The 22,633-nt window shown below is 34.0% G+C and overlaps 1 protein-coding gene across 1 annotated transcript; it reads right to left on the bottom strand.

Moving 5' to 3' along the window:
* Positions 1-345: 345 nt before the first annotated feature.
* Positions 346-14,239, bottom strand: LOC113392091 (uncharacterized). Its single transcript, XM_064219367.1, has 15 exons — positions 14,146-14,239; positions 12,921-13,024; positions 12,031-12,102; positions 11,201-11,350; positions 9,705-9,903; positions 9,135-9,305; positions 7,694-7,857; positions 6,484-6,615; positions 5,646-5,732; positions 5,224-5,388; positions 4,475-4,600; positions 2,621-2,712; positions 1,579-1,765; positions 1,005-1,040; positions 346-399 (listed from the first exon to the last, which is right to left on the bottom strand). The coding sequence occupies exons 1-15, from the start codon at positions 14,237-14,239 to the stop codon at positions 346-348; spliced, it is 1,833 nt and encodes a 610-aa protein (XP_064075437.1).
* Between the last annotated feature and the right edge of the window lie 8,394 nt (positions 14,240-22,633).

Here is a 22,633-nt window from a genome sequence, read left to right as displayed (position 1 = left end):
TACTAACTTACCGTTTTCCAGAAAATCGCGAAAAATCGGGATTTTCGATCTTTGACCAAAAATAAAAAAAATCAAGGTACCGGAGTGATTCGGAACTTCTGAATATTATTTTTAATTATGATTTAAAAAAGTGAAAGTATTTCCAGCTTGTTGTAAATTTATGTAACTTCGAATGTCTAGATTGACCGGGCTATATAATATTATACCAAAAATTAAATGTAGATGAAATAAATTCAAATAAAATCAAACTTTACTGTTTGTTATATTAATAATTTAAATTAAACATAAGTAAAACTAAATTAAACATAGCTACGGCTTCCAAGTTTGCGTTATGTATTTATTGGTTCAATCCTCTTCCTCGTCTTCCTCTTCATCAACTTGTTCAGCGACGACGGCCTCCTGTAAAAGTTATATATTATTCTATTTAGAAACATAAATAAAACTATAATTATAAAACAAAAAAACTCGCTGAATTTCTTTCGCCGATTTTTCTCAGGTACCACGTATTCATTATCGAACCGTTGGTAGATTTTTGTCTATTTACTATATGTATATAGCATATTATATATATATTACTAATATTGAATAAAGAAATGAAAAATACCTGTCAACTTTTACGTTAACGTCAGCTTATGTCACAAGACATTAAAAGAAAAGTTTTGCTTTAATTTGGAAATATACGATGTTTTTTATAATAGATTGTCTTATCATCGGCAATTCAGCGCTGTGATTGGCACCCGCCGGTATCTCGTCATCTCAGAGCCCCGTGACTGGTTAATAAATGGCATAAGCATTCACCACAGAAATGGTGGGAATATTTCAATGGTCTTAATGGATAAGTGGAACAAGATTAAATTTCAGACGCGAGTGTTGCCCTACACATCGAAAAGGGCTTGTAAAATACAGATTTCGTACAATTAAATTAGCGAATAAAAGAAAATAATAAAGTAATACTGAATGAACACAATCATGTCATGAATATGAAAATGTCGTAAATTACGTACTACCTCGGGTTCCGCTTCTTGCGCCAATACAACTTCCTGCAATTAAAATATTTACTGACTTAGTTAACATCGCTTAATTATGTTGAAATAATTGGAGTTGTTTGTGCTTTAGTGAATAAAGAATTCTATTATATAAATATACAATATTTTTTGTTCTTCAATCACACGAAAACTACACGATTAAATAGTTCGCTAAACCGCTGATTCAATGTCAAGTCGCTCGAAATTGACAACTACATAATGTTTATTTGGGCTAGAAAAGTTGAAATTCTTGGCTTTTGTCTATTATAATATGCATGTATCATACGATATGAACTACCTTTTAAATCTCTCTGTTTATTGATGAAAATCTAATTAAAATCCGTCGCGTAGTTTAATATTTTAGAAGATTATGAACATGAAAACACACATGAAAATGAACAACAAACATGTGTATGTGTGATACACATACGTTACAAGATTTTCTTTTAGTGTGTGTGCTCTGTGTGCTCTTCTGCTGTTTTTCTGTTAAGACATACTTTTCCATACAAAAAAAATCTTTAAGCTCTGAGTATTAATTAAATAAATTATAAACCTTGATCTCCTCTTCTGCAACACTCTCCTCTTCTTCATACTCATCTCCGTAACCAACTGGAAAGAGAGTAAGACAATCTCTCTCTCCTGATACGACGTCGTGGCTGATGTAACATGGATTCAATCCCGCGAGCTGCAGGAGTGGAAGACTTCGTTTTCGTGACACCATCAAGGCCAGACGATCCTTACTGAGATGTTTAAAGAACTGCTTCAGTGCTAACTCTGATATGCACTCCTTATGTATTTACCTTTAGGTATGTTTATTTATTTATTTATTTATTTATTTATTTATTTATTTATTTATTTATTTATATATTATAGGCTTATCATTTATCACACTTATGCCTGATCTTATCTTAAAATTGAATGAACTACAGGAAATTATGGTGAAAAAAAATGTAACAGAATGTAAATCTTCCACTGATAGGCCAAGGCCTTTAGAAATAAGGTTTAGAGTTACCATATTTGGAGGTATTCCACTACTCTACTACGATGTGGGTTGGTGGATATAAATGTGACAGGATTCATTAAATTACACTTATGCAGGTTCACGCCCAGCATGAGATAAACTATAAACACAAATTAAGCACATGAAAATTCAGTGGTACTTGCGTGTGTTTGAACCCGGAAATATTGGGTAGGATACAAGCGTTCACACCAATGGTTACCGGTAAGAGAACTTAACCTTAAGTAAGATTTGTATATTAATAAATATTTTATGTCTAAATAGTAAATATATATTTTATATATATTTTAATATTATTGCTGACATTAAATAAAATTAGTGAAAATTTATTTTAATCGAAATATTTTTAAATGCGTTTAAAGCTCATATAACAAGCTTAACTTGGAACCTTTGGCATTAAATGTTCGTATATCGTCCATTACAAGCCAAACGAAATTATTGGGAATGCAGCGTTTGTATAAAATATAATTACTTATTAGTAATAATACACTTCGATCATTTCTTCAGTTTTTTCAGTATACGTATTACGAAAAAGTCTCCTCATTAATTAAAATAGATATTAATTGAAGTCGCTTACTGCTTTCTTAATCTTGTTATCTTATCATATTGTTTTATTGTAAAAGCAAGGTGTTCAGCAGTGTTTGGGTCGTCACCAATGAAGATGCCATACTGATAAAATAAAAACGAATTAGGAGAACCTTTAAATAAATAATAAGCTGCTTATTTTATTTACTTGGTGGTAGGGCTTTGTGCAAGCCTATCTGGATAGGTACCACCAACTCACCAAATATTCTATCGTCAAACAGCAGTCCTCAGTTTATGTTGTGTTCCGGTTTGAAATGTAAAGCCAGTGTTATTACAGGCATAGGAGACATAACATCTTAGTTCCCAGGGTTGGTGGTGCATTGGCGATTACTTACAGCGCCATTTTTTATGGGCGATTGTGACCACTAACCAGGTGGCATATGTGGTCTTTCGTCTACCTATATAATAAAAAAGTACTAAAAGTGTTAAATTCGGTATCCTAGGTATATTGTGATCGGCGCCAAAAATGTTATATTAACTAGTTAAGTGGATTTGTTTTAAAATTCAACTGCAATGTTTGACAAACTCGAAACAAACAGGGAAAGATAAATAAAAGCTTGTAAAATGTTTTAAATCGATCATTTTTCAGCGTTCGGTAAATATTTCTCTCGTTCAAAGTCAATACCAATAAAATTGGTAACGGGACTATACGGGAATATTGTAAATAAATCCTTATAAAATGTTCTGTCAATGCCATTATTGGTGAAACGCCAAAAATACTCGTAACATATATTAATATTACTAAGAAATTTCGACAAAAGCAGTATTTTGGTCGATACGTAACATTTTAGCAACATCTCAGTATATGTCTTCTAGTTATTGCGGACCAAGGGCTTCCGCTAGAGCTATGCCTTATTACTTCATTCTAACGATGAAGCTATGTTTGCACATGTAGCATTAAATACAAGCAATGTTCCTGATTTCTATGGTTTTGAAAGTGAAGGCCTGTATTCTCCTACTATTGTTATATCCAAGTCAGTTGTATACAGTTTGATTGGTAAATCTACGCCTACAAAATACCGTAGGTTTCTGCTTAAAATACTATCTTTGCTGGTTCATTTATAGTTAGTAAACCGAAGTGGCCCAGTAGAGGAATGTTTTGTCGGCTCTTTATAATCTCTTTGTTTTTTAAAATGAATATTAGCAAGCTTTTGTGATATTACAATTTTTGCCATGTAGCTAAGACATGTTGAATTCCAGGCAGGAGACATAACATACGTATATAATTGTATTTAACTAACTTGACTGTATTTTTAGATGTTGAAAAAGAGTAACTACTGAGTTTCTTGCCGGTTCTCCTCGGTAGAATCTACATTCCGAGCCGGTGGTAGCTTTACTTAAAATAGTTTGTTAAATGACGATTCAAAACTGCTTGTAAAAGCCTACTTGAAAAAAGTATATTTTGATTGTTGATTGATTGATTGATTGATAGTTTGTTGTAAACGTTAAACTTTATTATAGGTTTAACTTGGGATACCATTTACAAAGGTCTGTACTCAAATGGAGAGGCGGCCTTAGCACAGCTATAAGACAATTACATACAGTCACTTTCAGCGTTTAGTACATCTACAGTAAACGTTGAAAGTGAAAATGTTTGAAAGTGAAAAGTAATGTGATCAGGCCCAATTCCCTCACGAGTATTGAGTCTCTCGGATTTTTTTATTGTTTGGTATTAGTTAATCGTTTCCAATTTCATTAACTTAACTTTTGATGATAGTGTAATTTTAAAACATATTAAGTTGGTATGTCATATATAAAATTTAGTTGCTTAAGTTACCAAATAAAAATAATAGGTACAGGCAGGTTACTAATAAGCTCCACAAAATTGAATAATCTATGGACTTACATTAAGTATTTCACCAGGAAATTGCTCAATAACTTCCTTGACTTCATGACGTTTATCGATACTGAACATCACTAGGACGTGAGGAGGTAGATATTCTGATTCTATTGGTGTTATTTGTGAAACGATCTGTTTTAATTAAACATAAGCATTCAACTGTTGTTAGAATTATAGGCTCTAAAGGAATTGCATAAGCGGTACAACATTTGAGTTATAAAATGATCCATGAAATCCTAAAAAATTAGGAAAACAATTGTATTTGTCCATTTACATGTGTGTAGTTTATAATGACACTAAACTCAACTAGCATTAATTGGAAGAAATAAATGAAACACAAAATTAAATATGTACCAAAAAAAAAACACATGAATAATACTAACAAATCAGCACTTTCATAAAAAACAACTTAATCATATTAAAGTTAACTCAGATAATAAAGAAAAGGTAGAGGGAGCGCGCAAAACATTGTAGAGTAGCAGCAAAAGTAAATACAAAATCAAAAGCGCCTGAAAATTCCCAGTATTGCTAACGAGGGGGCTTTGTGTTCGCGTCATAAAAAAAAAAAAAATGACAGCACTTTTGACGTTTTAACAAAAAGGGAAACGGGAACGCAATTTTCTTGCTTCACTATAATGTCTCGTGCGCTTTATTAGTTTCTCTTTTATAATCCGAAGGTGAAGCTATTTTTGTCTCAAAACAAGGGTGCCATTAAAACAAGTATTTTACGCAAATAATACTTTTTATATTGGTACCTTTGGGTAAAAGTAGGATAATCCGTTAGCTTTAGCTAATACATTTGGAGGTGAATACAATCCTGGTACGAAGAGTCCACCTGGTGGTATGTACTCCTCATCTTCCACTTCTACGTCTGAGTGGAACTCTTCTTCTACCTCTACCAATTCTTCTATATTCTCAGGCTAAAACATATTTTAAGACCTTACTTGCAGTATTTACAACGATGCTTACCCATTTTTTCTTCTAAATTATTCGTAAATTTTGGAATAAGGAATTTTCAAGGAATAACATATTTAAATTGTCTTTACTTTAACGATTTATATATATATACTACCCTATAAGAATGTAACTAATTCTGCGAGCTACAGATATAAAAAAAATTCTCGATTTGAACAAATGAGTAATTTTTATTAAATGATATAAGTGGTTTATAAGTAACCCTTACGGTTACTTCAGTATCAGCTCCCTCCGTTTCTTCGCCTTCAACTGCCTCTTCTCCCGGTACCGGTTCAGGTTCTGCTGGTAGCTATGTTACATTATGTACAATAATATATTTTCCATGTTAATCAGATTATTGAAAGTTGGAAGTTATCTTAATGCAAAAGTCTCTGTATGTCTCTATGTCTGTCTGTTGCTCTGTTACGGCCTAACCGCTGAACCGAATTTGATGAGACCTAGTATGAGGCAAGCTTCGACTCCACGAAGAACTTACTTTTTATGCCTAACATTTGATGACGAACCCCTGAAACTCGAGCGAAGCCATCTTATTATTTATATAAATTGATGAAAGTAAATATTTTTATAGAGAAGGGGTTTTAACTTTCCAATCTCTTTGTAAATCGCCACTACAGGGCGATGCAGCATACAAATAAGTAAATAAATAAATAAATATTGGACAACATCACATATATTACTCTAGTCCCAATGTAAGTAGCTAAAGCACTTGTGTTATGGAAAATCAAAAGTAACGACGGTACCACAAACACCCAGACCCAAGACTTAACTTTTCTACATCGACTCGGCCGGGAATCGAATCCGGGACCTCGAAGTGGCGTACCCATGAAAACTGGTGTACACATTAATCGACCATGGAGGTCGTCAAAATATATATCACTTTCTCCATCGTTCAACCGATCGTTATGACATTTGGTAATATTATAAAATATATATATAAAAGTTCTTCCTTTATTATATAAAGTAGAATAAAATAAAGAACTAAAGAGCTTCTGTTGAATAGCCGAATATGTTAAAAGATTGATTAATTGGTAAATGTTTACCCCAGCCTGTATTCTAGCCATTCTCTCCTCTTCTTGTCTTTGTTTCTCTATTCTCTGTCTTTCTTCTTCAGCTTCTCTAGCTAATCGGGCCTGTTCAGCTGCCAGTCTTTCTCTTTCTTCTTTTTCTTCACGCTTAAAATATTTATTTAATTCAAAAATATCTTAAATTAGTTTTTATCCCATTAAAACTATTACAATTTTTGCATTTAAATATTTGGTGATAGAGCTCTGTGATAACCTGTTTGGGTAGGTATCATCCACTTATTATTTACTCTAGAGCTAAACAGCTTTCCTTAGTATAGTATTGTTCCAGTTTAAAGAATAAGTGAGCCGGTAATTTTAGGCAGGTTGGTGGCGCATTGGCAGTGTAAGAAATAGTTAATATTTCTTACAGTGCGGCGGAGGTGACCACTTAACATCAGCTGACCTATATCCAGTACGCCTACCCATCTTTTAATTAAAAAAAAAAAACAATATTCGAATATTAATTGAACAACCTTACAGTAAATGTACTATATAATGCACCAAAGTTTTGCTGCAAAAAAATAAACACGTATGAAATGTTATCTAAGTTTACAGAAAAAGCATAACATAAAGCTCTAATGAATAATATTTACGAGAAACTGTTTTCGCTTCGGAACTTTTTTAACAAAAAAAGAATGTGTTCGTTTTTTAAACTTTTTTATACGTTACATTTGACTAGCATATTTAATTTGTTTTTTTTTTTTAAAGAGTAGTACCAATGGCCCATATTAATTAAGGAATTACTAAGATTCCTATTTACCAATAATTCAATAAAACGACGTACAATTACAACTATAATTCTTATACAGAGAGGATTCTATTAAGTTTCCTGCCGGTTCTCAGTAGAATCCACATTCCGAACCAGTGGCAGCTTAACGATTAATACAATTCTACAAAATGACGATTCAAAAGCATTCTTGAATAAGGTATATCTTGATAGTGATTTCTTATTTTACGGAAAATCGAGGCACTGGTTCGACAGTGACATTCATGGGCTGGTAGTTTTTTTTAATATGATCGTTATGTTGAATCAACCTCTTTTTGATTTTGATCCCTATGAACATCATCTCATCATCACGATTGTTATATATACGCATATCGGATTATGTCGCGGTGTATGTATGTGCTCTTTAAACAAGACAGCAAGGAAATTCCAAAAGGATCATTGCAGTAGTATGATACGTACCAATTTCTGCATTTTGGCTTCATACCTTTCCCTTCGGACTTCTCTAGCTGTTTTACTAATGCTAGCATAACGTTCATACGCCGGAATCGGCGGTATTTGCTTTTCTGGAGGCACGTCCTCTTTGGGTACGGGGATCTCTTCGTACAACGTGTGTCGCATTAGCTCTGATGATTATTATTATTAAATATTAAATATGAAAATAAAGGGAGACTTATCGGTGTTGTGCAATTACTTTGATTTTGATGTGATAACTCTTCTGTTCTGAGTCAAGCGTGCGAGCGAGATCGTGGAACATAGACCTTAGCGTTCGGCTTTGACGTATCTATCTCAATTCCACTCTATCGGCCCATATGCGTCCGAGCACATTATCACGTAAAACTATCGTCCGTACACCGATTTTACAGACAGCCAATTTTGTAAAGCATACATTTTGGATTTGTTTCAGGATATATAATAAATCCAGTACGGCAGAAAGCTATGCAAGTATGGTCAATGCCGAAGGACTCTGTAGTAATATATAGTATAATATAAATCAGTATAAAGTCTTATTTAACTCGAAGATTCTGTTTTTTTAATGAGCCAGATTTTCTCCACTTGATTATGCTTACCCCATCTTAACATTTATCTATAAAACACACATTGGTAGGTATAAAGAGTAGGTAGGAAATTATATATGACCACAGATGATAATGTAACTTGTCACTTAAATTTTTAAAAGTGATATAGGCTTTGGTTTTTTTTTCATGATATAGGTTGGCAGACAGGCAAATTGGCCATCAGATGGTAAGTGGTCCTCCCATAAACATTAACGCTGTAAAAAATATTAACTATACCTTAGATCGCCAAAGCGCCACCAACCTTGAAAGGTACGGATGTTATGTCCTTATGCCCATTGTTACCCTGGCTCCCTCACTCTTCAAACCGAAACACAACAATGCTAAGAATTGTTGTTTGGCGGTAGAATATATGATGAGGATCTATTATATAATGGGTATCTATCTAAATTAGTTTTCTAAATATCCTACCATTAAGTAAATTTTTCACACAAATTTAAAAAATGTTTTAAATAAGCCGAAATGGCCCAATGGTTAGAACGCGTGCATCTTAACCGATTATTTTGGGTCCAAACCCAGGCAGGCACCACTCAATTTTCATGTGCAAATTAAGCACATGAAAATTGAGTGTTTATCATTCATCTCGTGCTCGGCGGTGAAGGAAAACTGCATGTGTATAATTTCAACGAAATTCTGCCACATGTGTATTCCACCAACCCGCACTGGAGCAGCGTGGTGGAATATGCTCCAAACTATCTCCTCAAAGGGAGAGGAGGCCTTAGCCCAGCAGTGGGAAATTTACAGGATGTTAATGTAATTTAAAAATGTAATACGATACACGTATCATAATGGCATGGAGATACGAAGATGTAATTAAATAAACTAACTGACGAAATCACGATCATCGTTGTCGAACATCTTAAACAATACAACTAAAGCCTCATCTTTCATGAGAGCATAGACGCAGGCCTCGTTTGGATCCACGTCGCTCATGTATAGAGCCTCCTTAACACCTTCTTCGGTCATCTGTATAGTATCTTTAGCGGCTACTTGAATGTCTGGAGTGAAAAAAAACAAAATACTACTTTGAAATCGCGGGTGAAACTCAGCTATGCACTACTGAGTTTTCAAAGTGTTTTTGATTCATCTCGCCAAAAGCGGCGTGAGGAAACTTGAATGTTTCGGATGAAAATCTGCCCAGTTGGATTCGCAGGATGTTATTTTTATGCAATAATGATTAGATTCTCAATTTCAATTATTCACGAATACGATTAGATATGTAGCTTGGGACTTTTTCATCGTATTATTTCACTATGGTTCGTTGAAAACCCGTGTAACAGAATTTCTTCTAACATCAAGGTTACCCCCATGATATTCTCGTTTACCACTAAGCGTGAGATATACAAAATATTTATCCAATTTTTTCCAAGCATTTATACACTTTTTTTACAACTTACTGATTAAATCCCACTTTTCGTATAAGTCTAAATGAGCTTTATGACAATGAGGCCAGTATAGGATGAAATTCAAATCCTTAACGTATCTGGCAAGACGTTCACAAATTCGCTTCTTTCTTGCAGCGATCGTCAATACACGAAGTCTCTCAGCCGCTTCACGGAAACTTTCTTCAAGTTTTAGGTCTTCCTTTATTTTCGCCTATAAATTAAACAAAATAATCTCTATTTATTAAACAATCAAAATACAACGGTATTATCGAAGGTGAAGTTGCTTAATAATTTTCACAGTGTCTAATTTATTATAATATATGTACATTTAAGTACTCGTTGGTCAACGACACGGCTTTTTTATGTGGTTAGAACGCGTGCACCTTAACCGATGATTTCGGGTTCAAACCCAGGCAGGCACCACGGAATTTCCATGTGCTTAATTTGCGTTTATAATTCATCTCGTGCTCGGCGGTGAAGGAAAACATCGTGACGAAACACATGCAGTGTCTAATTTCAACGAAATTCTGCCACATGTATATTCCATCAACCCGCATTGGAGCAGCGTGGGGGAATATGCTCCAAACCTTCTCCTCAAAGGGAGAGGAGGCCTTAGCTCAGCAGTGGGAAATTTACAGGTTGCTAATGTATGCTAATGTAAATTAACTAGACAACCGCGATGTTAGTAAGTGCACAAATATGTTCGACAAGGACTTTTACGCTCTTTTAATCGCATACGATCCCGTTTTGACGACTTCTTCCAAACTATAACAACGTCGTCAGTCAGTGACTAGATCTATTCCGATATAGGGTATTCACTTGGTGGTAGGGCTTTGTGCGAGTCCGGTAGATACCACCCACTCATTTGATATTCTACCGCCAAACAACACTACTCAGTATTGTTGTGTTCCGGCTTGAAGGGTGAGTGAGCCAGTGGACATAGCAACTTAGTTCCCAAGGTTGGTGGCGCATTGGCGATCTAAGGAATGGTTAATATTTCTTACAGCGCCATTGTCTATGGTTACCGCCAAGGCTATTCCGTGTACTAAAGTAGACTTCCGTACTATACCTACATTTTTGAATCAGTAGTTTAATATGTTACAAGTATTTTAATACACTTGATATTTAAGAATAAATGATCTGTCATATTTAACTTATCATTATTTTTATCTATTTATAATTTATATTACTATCCGTGATCCATGTTTCCAAGTAACGAGTTCGTTAAAATTTTAACAAAAGAATCACGATGTAATAATGGATATGAATGCTTAATGAAAATCTTTTCGTAATCGTGGCGTGTTTCGTTTAGAAACAGAAATTTTATTTTTCATACAAGTATCTGTAGAACTTATGTCGATTTGGATATTTATTTTTCGAAGTCAAAACTATAATTTCGTGTTTTTTAACTACCATCAGTATAGATGGAATACTTTGACTATTATTTTGTTAGACAATAGTTTTATTCTGACGTTTACAAACTAAAATAACTCAATTAGATTTCTTACGGCTTCCTCCGGTAATAATTCACTTATTTCTTGTTTCGGTCGTTCAATACCCGTGTCTATTTCTCGCTGCATGTGCCCTATTTCTTCTTCTGTAATACGACACAGTTCCACACCATTCGCTCCGAACATTGCACGTATTAATTTACCTCTCTGAAAATACATAATTTAATAATTTAAAAAAATTATCAAAGGAATGCATTTAGACTAGTCGTGCGTGTTACTTGCCGTTTTCCGTAACTACATATAAAAGTCAGTGAGCCAGATTTTGTCCGCTTGACCATTTCAGAAGTGCTATTCTGTAAAACTCACGTGATTTCTCACTGATACTCAATATTGAAAACTAACTGAAGGTTCTAATCTTTTAAATGTTATAATTAATGTAACGTAACTTTTTCTATTATATATTATTGCTTCAAAATTCAAAGTAAAATTTAAATAGAAACACTATAAATAATAGACGCTTGTACAATGTTACATCGGTCGGACGGTAGGGACGCGAATAAAAGGCAGTAACTGCTACAAATATCGATTACAAAAATCCTTATTAAAGATCATTGTTAAGATATTGTTACGAACGGGAGTCCTTTTGGTTGGGGTCTCTTTAGTTGGTATAACTCTTTTTAGAAAAATATGTTAAAAAAAATGTATTCTAATTTGAATTACGCATTCCATCGGTCCATCGACTGCTATATATGTTATATTTTCTGTTTCCCATCACTAGCCCGTCTGTCAAAAAGATCAAGCTAACTTGAAGTGGGTATAATTTTGTACTACTGAGCAGTTATAGGCTGAGGCTTTTGTGGCTGACTCATAAGTTCTAAGTTACTTACAAAAATAAAAAGGAAGGTTGGTTCACTTTTATTCTTAAATCTTGATAAGGCATCGATATTGTCCGCTAACGCCTGAAGGTAGAGTGTTATAATTATTTCGAGATACAACGTTATCTCTAATTGGGGTTCAAGTGAAGGCAGGGAGCCAGATTTTCTCGCTATCGGATGCTTTAAAGTGTATTAAAGCATAATCATATGTAGTGAGCTAAATCGATTTAATAAACTCTTAAAGATTTCTTTACTAACAAATACGTTTAGAATTATTCTATATTCTTCAGTTTTTTTTTAGTTTCTTTTAGAAATAAGACAAAATGGTCTTGATATCTGATAGTTAGTAGATATTCAAACTTAAGAAATAGATATAATTTTACACCGACCATGAGACAATATCAAATCAAATCAAATCAAAATACTCTTTATTGTACACCAGTAAACATAAAGTTGAATTACATTTAAGAAAGATGCACAAAAGGCGGCCTTATCGCTAAACAGCGATCTCTTCCAGGCAACCTTAGGGTAGAGGAAAGAAACAGATATAGAAAGAGGTAGGGGTGTACAAGGCAGATATAAATATAATATATGAATACATTACAGTGAAATAATAATATATTAAAAATAAAATAATGTACAGTACCTGATAGCTAACAAACATACATATATGTATGTATCTCATTAGATATAAATTATATATAAAATTAAACTAAAATTCTCTCGAACAAAATACGACATTAAAGTGCAATATAGTATTGTTTCAAGATAGTTTTAAATGATGCAAGTGATTGTCCAATATATATATTAAAACAATTGTTAAATAATACTACACGCAATAAGTTAAGCTTGTTCTGTTAGATTATCATGATATTTGCTACTGTGCTTTCATTTTTATTTACCTTCACCATACTGATACGATCTTGTCCTATTTCAAGTTTACCTTTTCGTATAGCATTACCAGTAGCCAAACAGTGACCGCAAAAATCTGAATACACTTCCATACCTTTAAATATTAAAACTTTAACGTCTCCGATATTTACGGTATAACTTTTTCAACCAATAGGATTGACGCGATATCTCTGGTCGAGATCTCGACCGATTAATGGTATTCATGAAAAAATTTCGTATTGAATGTCTGTTGACTTCCCGGCCTTGCATACATACATATATAATTGTATTTAAATAACATGTCTGTAGATTTAGACGTTGAAAAAGAGTAACTACTGAGTTTCTTCTTGGTAGAATCTACATTCCGAACCGGAGGTAGCTTCACTTAATATAGTTTGTTAAAGATTTGGTTTGTTTAGATTTGATTTCATTTGTGAAGTTGTTGTTAGAAGTTTAGAAGTAAATGATAGTGGATATGAGTAGTCAAGTGACACAATAGTTTATCATAAATAAATACCTATTAATCAAGATTGTAGTGTATACTGTGAAATAGCAGAGCTATTACCAAATCGTATGGAATATGTTAATCTAAGTCGCTTGAAGTCATTCTTCATTGAAAATGATCACTCAAAGAAAACGGTCAGAAGGGCGTTAACATATTTTACGTAAGGTAGCTGTAAAATATTGCTTCAGAAGATTTATCGTATATTGCTTTCTATGACAAATGCAGGTTTCCTCACGACATCTTACTTCACCGGGGAACACCAGTGTAGCATTCGTAGTAATCAATAAAAAAAGGTTAAAGTAAAGTGACGACAAATATGACGACCTCCGTGGTCGAGTGTGTACACCGGTTTTCTTGGGTACGCCACTCCGAGGTCCCGGGTTCGATTCCCGGCCGAGTCGATGTAGAAAAGTTCATTAGTTTTCTATGTTGTCTTGGGTCTGGGTGTTTGTGGTACCGTCGTTACTTCTGACTTTCCATAACACAAGTGCTTTAGCTACTTACATTGGGATCAGAGTAATGTATGTGATGTTGTCCAATATATTTATTTATTTAAAGTTAATAGTGAAATGTATCGTGCTCATAAGTCTTGCTACAAGTGATAAAAGCACTCGCCGGACGTATGTCTGCCATCCATATATAACAATTCAGATCAAACTCAAACAAGATTATTTAAACATTGATACGCGTTTTACAAACTTGAAATTATTAAATTAAAACGTGTAACTTACATATAAGCTTGTCGAAATTCGCATTTAGATAATCTTCAAATTCTTCATTCGTTTCAACGTTATCTTGTATAGATACTTGTCCCTTTCGAGCCATTTCTCAACGTTTGGGGTCGTGATTTTTTTTTCTTTTGCTGGCGTGATATTACGCTAGTTGATCGCAGATTATTCTGCCAACGACGAATATATTGGTGTATTTTAATACAAGAAAATAATTTCTCGTTTAAAATATATACTGTATAGAAGAAGTCTTCTAGAATAGAAGAAACTTCAAATTTGATAATATCTGTCATTTAAATAATATTAAAAAAGATTTTTAGTATATAGTATTATTTTATTGTAAAAAGTTTTTAAAGGACGACTATAAATAATCTTTTATTTTCAAAAATTATAAATAAAGAACACTAATTAATAATAATAGTAATTCATTTTTGATTATGTCTTCCTGGGCTATTTCAGCCAATATGTGTATGCGCCAAGCCGCTTTGTTGCAGCGTGGTGGAATAAACTTCAATCACTTCACAAGTGCGCAGAAAAAAGTTCTCTCTTTACTGAGTAAATCTGAGAAGATCGAAAAGAGTACAGACGTACCAACGGGATTACATGCTATTCGAGGAACGGAAGTGTAAACTATGTGTGTGTAACTATAATTTTTTGATAGAACTCAATTAATTTTATTGACCTGATCCGGCCAGCTTAGACCTAGGAACTCCTGGTCTATTGGCCCATAAGTAAACCACCAGACTAAAGAGGTTGTCACAAGAATATTAATCAATATGGCAAAGAAATGAAACTCGTACATTTGTTAATAAATAATTTATATATTGCTTACAAAATAACTGACTATAAATCTGAACAATATAAGAAATTAGATTACAACTAGTAAATGACCTTATCTGATGCAAGTCCAAATCGTAAAATATTGCGATTTTTAAGACACTTTCTGCCTCGCACAACCACTCTGTGGAACCAGCTTTCGCCGGCGGTTTTTCCGAACCGATATGACTTGGGAACCTTCAAGAAAAGAGCGTACTCTTTCCTGAAAGGCCGGCAACGCACCTGCAAGCCCCCCGGTGTTGCAGATGTCCATGGGCGGTGGTAGTCACTTTCCATCAGGTGAGCCTCCTGCTCGTTTGCCACCTATACTATAAAAAAAAAATGTCATTTATCTCCCAAAATAGTATTGGAGTGTTACGCCGTAAAAATGTAATATTTCTAGTTTTCTAGCGACGAAGTGACTATTATGTTTCTGTTTTTGGTTATATTATTCAACTAGGTGCAGCTCGTGGCTTCACCCGCTGTGTGTTAAGGGTTTAGGTAGCTTTTGTGTTAAGTGACAGTGTAATTCCAAAGTTCATCCAAATACCTCCAGCCCTTTTTGTATAATTGAGTACGAAATGTCCATACTTACGTTTAATTTGTAATATTGGTAGGAATTAGTGGGATACAATGGGATGATGAGGTAGTCCACCACCACCAATAAATTTTCTTTAGGATAATACACCAATTACTAATGTATCAGTATCAGCGGAGTTATATTGAAATAACTATAGTGAGAGCAAATATGGTATATAACAATAATACCAAATTATATTTTCTGACAAGTTCTCTGACTTTTTGTCAAGTATCTGAGAAAAAAAAGTCTCGATAAGCATTATTTGATGACAGATCTAGCAATCGATTCAGATTTTATGTACGTAAAAGATGAAACTATACTCTCTTTTCAAAAAAGCATCAATCATCGGCCAATCTACATCATCCGGTTCTCCACCTTCCTCATAAGGCGGTTAGTTGTCGTCGGGGCCTGCACTACTTCAGGTCATCGCTCCATCTGGCTGGAGGGCCCTTATGTTCCAACGGCTAGCGTTATTTTGCCAGTCCACTGCCACTTTAGCCTGCTAATTTTGCAAACTGTACCGCTAACTCCGGTTTTTCTTCTGATTATCTAATTTCAGCATAGCTTACTCTGTGGCACACTGTACGAGACCGATAAATATGCTTAAAAAAACATATGCATCGAACATACAAACTCTTCTTTTTTGGTGGTTCAAAACGATCGACGTCAATTTAATTTAGAGAATGTAACAAAATAGAACTGAATAGATATTTTAAAAACCTTCCTTTAAGTACTGCCATAGTCGTGTTGAAGTGTGGTGTAAGAGACACGAAATAACGATTTAATAAACATGTTACAATTTAAAACATTGAGATCTCGAGTTTTTGCCAATATTTACGTCACGGTTGGCCGGCATACGTAACATCGAAATTAAGCGTACTACCTATATCCTTTTTCTCATAAACCAAAGGAACGAGAGAGATTAGTCACATGACTATTGGTTTTATATACTTTCCAATGTATAGCAATGGCTACCGATAATTTGATCGATTCGGGAGTTGGATGGAGAACTTTATGATCAGTAGATGTATAAGCTGACCATTAGATTTGATAATAAAAATTAAATTAGCGGAAATATTTTGAATTTGTTTGTCAAAGTAGTCCCTTGTCTGGCATTTTATGGAGTCTATCGGATTACAATTGAAAATTATTTGAGTTTGGTTTATAAAATAAATAAATCTCGACGTCGAACTGTTTATATATCATTTTTAATCACGTGATTTATTCTATACTTAGTGGTCACCCGTGAAACTTAAAAAATATAATAAGTTTTCTATGATTTGAACACCAAATCCTCCGTCAAGATTTCCTTCCAACCTTTTCAACTTATCCGTTTACGCTATTAAATTTATTATGAAAGTTAAATTTGTTTTTCAACTTAGACCACTAAAATGCACGTGACGTTTAACGCTATCGTAGTTTCTGGTAAAAGGTGACGCGTCAGGCTGTCTGTCCAACTCCATCGCGGTATAAATTAGACAGTACGTTCAGTGTTCAGAAAACTTTTGTTACGTTTTAAATGAGCACTTATTTTTATTTAAAATTTTGTTCTGTACTGTAGATACTCCTTTGTATAGTCGTAACAAATGGTTACATATGTTAGAGAATGTTTTTATTTTTACTAAAAGAACTTAAAGTACCGGACGTTAGTTCAAGTGACCAGGTCAACTGAAATTTAAAAAACAAAGTAAATAGTATAATTAATCCAAAGGATATTTTATTTTGTTAAAAACAAAGAAGTTTTAGAGAAATACTTAGAGTTGCTCTGTATTAATATTAATAACGTAGTAGTAAAAATTGCAACACGCATTCATATAATATGCAAGTCATCTCACCGCCAGCCATCCCGTGATAAGTTATATATAAAAATACATTAGTGATTGCCAATAATATATGTAATTATCTATTTGACAATGCGAAAAATAAAGTGTCAATTATTGTAATTAATATATATTATGAATTTAAAAATGGTTATTTAGTAACGAGAGTTGAAAATAATAGTTAATTTATTCAAACATCCATAAATAGAAATGCATTTTTTTGAACGTTTGTCACGTGACACAAAACGCTCCTGATTGATCGGGCTTATGATGACGTCACTTGCTTGTTAACCTCGTTTACCCACTCTATGTGGATTATTTATGCCACAGATTATAAAACAGGCAAGTGACGTCACCGACCCCATTGCAGCGCCATATTGTCAAAGTAGCGTTTTCGCGCGCTATTTAAATATGGAATTTTTAATTTGATTTTTTTCAGCAAAAATGAACTACAATTTAAAAAAATAAACTTTTACTGGGTTCCTTAACCTCTACTAAATAATATAAAATGGATTTTAAAAACCAGTCAAATAGCCTATTGAGAAATACAATCTGTGTTCTTTAGTGATACTGATACAGAACTGCTTCGTCGGTCTAGTAGCCCAACTATAGCTGGAGCAATGTTTACAATCTTGTATCACGTAAAGCGATGGTCTGGAACCTAAAATTTTTATATATTATTGCGTTTACTTGCACACTATTATATTTTCTGCGCAGTTGGCTAGTTTTGCTTAATTGCTGAGGAGGGCGAACTGGATAAGACACAACAAGGAACTTTCAGGGCACGCTGCTTTGTAACTATGCCTCTGTGAAGGAGAATTGGAGAGGCTACTTCTGCTACTACTACCACCTCCTAACCTCGGACTTGTTGCTCCAATAACATCCGATGAAACTCGAGATTGTCGCCTCATGAAGAAGCGAAAAGCGATGGGACCTGAAGACATATCGATCGAGTCATGAAAATCATTAGGCTCTCTTGGTGTGCACAGTCAGTATGGATTCCAGCCAGGATCGGGCACCAAGGACGCCATTTTTGCTTTTAGAACGACGACGCTTACAGGGCCTTCTTAGGCCTGCTGAAGGTTATCTTAAAGTAAGTGATGCTACACTATTTTTAGGAATTACTTTTTTTAATTCAAACTTCAGCGGTATCATAATTTATCGTACCTCCCTCCATCGGTAGCAAACAAACTTTTCTAACATCGTACGCTGTGGGCTGCGGATATGCTGTTCGAAAAGTTAGACAACTAACTGACATTACTCTGAAATTCACAGTATTATGTTCTGCATGTAGATTTACTTTGAGAGAATGCTACAGGCACTGAAATCGTTTTAATACAACAAAGCAGAGCTGTATAATATTATGAATTTAATCTGTGGTGTTTTTGTAGAGTTCCGTTTATCATTATCAACTATTCCAAAATAATTCGTATTATAATCCATATTCATATATTTGAAAATCACAGTGCTGGTTTCACTCACTGATATCATCTACGAAAATAATACAAAGCAATGGCTCAAAAATAAACCTTGAGGAACCACCATGTTCCAATAATAGTATAGTTTATTTTTTATTATTTTTAATTTATCATATAGCTAGGTGGATAAGCAAATAGGGTGAGCACCTGAAGCGATTACCACCACCCAAAGGTATTGAATGTGTATTCCTTAAATCAATGCGCCGAGAGCCTTTGGAATGTTGTATCCCTTGTGAAATGAAACTTTAGAAACAAGAGTGATCTCAATTGAAATTGGATCACAAGATCACTAAGTATTGCTATTTGGACCAAGTAAAGGATTTGAAGTATTTATTATAAGCAATAGTCGTACATTCGAGAAATAAGAGAAAAGAAAATTCAATAAAATCTCTCCAATACAAGATAGAAATACACTCTGTGTTAGATCCCAGACAAAATTAGATTGTGATAATTTTCCCTAACAAAGCTGAACCTTTTAGGGGCTTTATTAAAGGCCAGAATGTCCCTTGTATTGCTTTTGATCCAACATTTCGATTTCGAATAAATAATTGTATCGATAATTATTTTTAGAAGTGCCAATTAATTTAGTGATTGCTTGCAACGTACATACAAAATAATGGCTACCAAGGCAACTATGTATACTGTAAACTTAGTTTTAATTCGCTGTCTGTTGGTATATAATATATGGTTACGTTGATCTTAGAAACTGCCTGGATTTTAATTCCGTTTTCACTAAAAGACATTGATCTACGAGCAAGGTCTAATTAAAATTTTTTTGTGATGTTGATTGAGTTGGAAAATACCTTCGCGAGTTGTGTAAATCAGCTCTGAAGTTCAGATATTTAGATTCTACCCAGGTTGGCTACTAACGTTAAAAAAAGACTACAAATGCCGACAAACTCATAAATATAAGATATAGTGTCCTAACCTCATTTCGAAGTTAGGAAATATAAAAGTTTCGAAAACTTTCTATAAAAACACGAACTTCGTAAACGGCTTTTCCGCTATCAGAACTTGTGTGGGGCTTGACAGATTACACTGAATTATATTATAAGTTTTTACGTTAGAGTCTAACATTTTTTGATGTACTATCTATCTTTATTTCATCTTTTTTTAGAAACAGATATTGGAATAGTAAAGGAGTGCCGCCATTTTAAGGTAGGCAAAGGATTTGGGAGTCATCATTTTTAATTTAGTGGAGTGAAAAAAGTAGGCTGTCATTACCACAACCAATAGACATTAGTGCTGTTAGAAATATTATTAATTTCGTACATCGACTCACCATCGCTAACATTGGGAATTAAGATGTCAATGTCAGTTAAGTTAATGTCAAGTTAATTGGAATTCAATTTAAGGGGCTCCTCGTAGATTATCTGTAGTAGTATTGTTAGTGTGAAAGCTATTCAGTCTATCTGCCTGTCTATTACGTTTTCATGACTTAACTACTGAATCAATTTTAATGAAATTTGGTATAAAGCACTTCTTCATAAACTGAAGTTAAAGCGGACGAAGCCGCGGATTTAACTAGTCAAAAATATATTACAGTGCACTCGAAATTGAAACTTTACTAAATTGTCGAATAAATTAAAAAGTTTAAGACACAAACAAATACAAATAAATATTTTGGTGGTTATACGGAATTATTTATAAACGACCTTCTTGTAGGAGCAACAGCTTTACGTGCTGTTCGAGGTACGTTGTTATTAGTACTGACAGTTTCCAAACTTCGGGCTGCTACTGAGGAACATTTTAGTCTGACCCGGAGTATGAATCCACGATCATCAAACCTCGGGATCTTATAAGCTAGCCATTTAACCAATAAAACATATAGAAATAACTATTTTAAAGAGATTGATCTGCGCAATCGAGAAAAGAAAATCAATTAAACTGCAAAATCAAAATATACTTTATTCAAGTAGACTTTTACAAGTATTTTTGAATCGTCATTTAACAAACTATTTAAAGTAAAGCTACCGCCGGTCCGGAATGTAGATTCTATCGAGAAGAACCGGCAAGAAACCCAGTAGTTACTCTTTTTCGACATCTAAAAATACAGTCATGTGAGTTAAATACAATTATATATGTATGTAATATATCCTGCCTGGAGGTTAACAGGCATTAACTACACACTTTTTTATCATCTATACCAGAGATGTATCGCACACAGAACAATTCAGTAGTAGTATTTTTATTGGAACCAAATGAAGTAAAGTGTAACAGCCAGTGAATGTTCCGTAACAGAAGCTTAAAATGACGGTTTTTAAATAGAAGTCAAGTGATGGTAGTCGGAGTATATGTGGCACATTTTTATTGGACAAATGATAGTTTCCTCATGAAGTTTGTCTTCAGCGCCAAGCTTAAGATAATTTATTTTATAAAACACATAAATTAAGCATTCAGTGGTGCTTGCCTATAGATGTATTTTTGAAATATCGTATAGATAGATGGGCTGGCTAATAGGCCACCAGATGATGGTAAGTGGTCACTACAACCTATAGACATTGATAGTGTAAGAAATATTAATTTTTCCTCATATCCATTGCGCCATTGACTCTGGGAACTAAGATGTTATGAACATTGTGCCTGGCTGACTCACTCTTTACACTGGAATACACCAATACTAAGTATTACTGTGTGGCGGTAGAATATATGATAAGTGAGTGGTACATACCCAGAAATTTAACAAAACTCTGCCATTAAGTTTTTTGGGGTTTCTAACCCTGAAATAATTCAACAAAATTCTTGTGTCACATGTGGGACATTTCGGCTCATAACAAATTTTAACATATAATGTTTGTTATGATATTTAATATTAATGTTTTGACAAATATTTTTCCTCATGGTAAATATAATTTTCATTAAAATTTACCTTAAGACTCCTTTCAAAGTCGCAAAATTTATTTGTAGGCATACGTAATTTTAGATTTGACCTGTATTTAAACATATGGAAATGTACTGAATAATTTGCCTGCCTTAAAAAATAGATGCTCAACAATTTAAATAAATTCCAACGATCACGAAACTTCGTCCCGAGGGTAGAACTGTAACAACATTGATGGAAGGGAACGCTATCCAAATAGCTCCCTAGACAATTGTTCAACTTAAGCGAATAAATCTGAACACAAAACTAAAGTTTAAGTAAATACTACGAGATATATCTTTAGCATATAGCCGCTTATAGTATTTTGTGGAGATTTGTTTGTATGGTACTAAAGATGACTGAACTATCGTCAAACTCCTGCCAGTTGTTTCTAGATGACAATCAATGTTTTACTTAAAACTAGATGAACCTGAGGCTTTTAAAACATTACCTATAGCATAAAAACGTTGTTAAAAAATAGCCTAAAGTAGCCTATGTTATTCCCCGGTAGTCAAACTATCTCCATACGAAATTTCATCGTATTTAGTTCAGCGGTTGAAACGTGAAGAAGTAAAAGACAGGGTTAAACGTTTTCGAATATATAGCAGAACCCGATTACGTATATGTACGAGTATGTACACCAATTGTTAGGTGTTCAGTTGAACAGTCCAGTGCACACTAACACCTGTGTCTATTGCACGGACGATGGTAGCAACGCTAGCGGCAGATTCAACGGCCGAGCGGCGGGTGTTTCAGAAAAGACCATCCTAGAGCACAGCCTTAAAACATCTATACATAAACGCGACATCAGAGTCGCCGAGGCTGTGCTCTCTCTGATCGAGCACGGAGCAGGGCCCGCTAGATTTAAAAAAAATATATAAAAACTCATCATATACAGTATTTTTATATATTATCATATATTATTTATTATGGACTA

This window comes from Vanessa tameamea, chromosome 27 (genome assembly GCF_037043105.1).
Source record: "Vanessa tameamea isolate UH-Manoa-2023 chromosome 27, ilVanTame1 primary haplotype, whole genome shotgun sequence".
Classification (NCBI taxonomy): domain Eukaryota; kingdom Metazoa; phylum Arthropoda; class Insecta; order Lepidoptera; family Nymphalidae; genus Vanessa; species Vanessa tameamea.
This window is presented reverse-complemented; position numbering and strand designations above follow the sequence as displayed.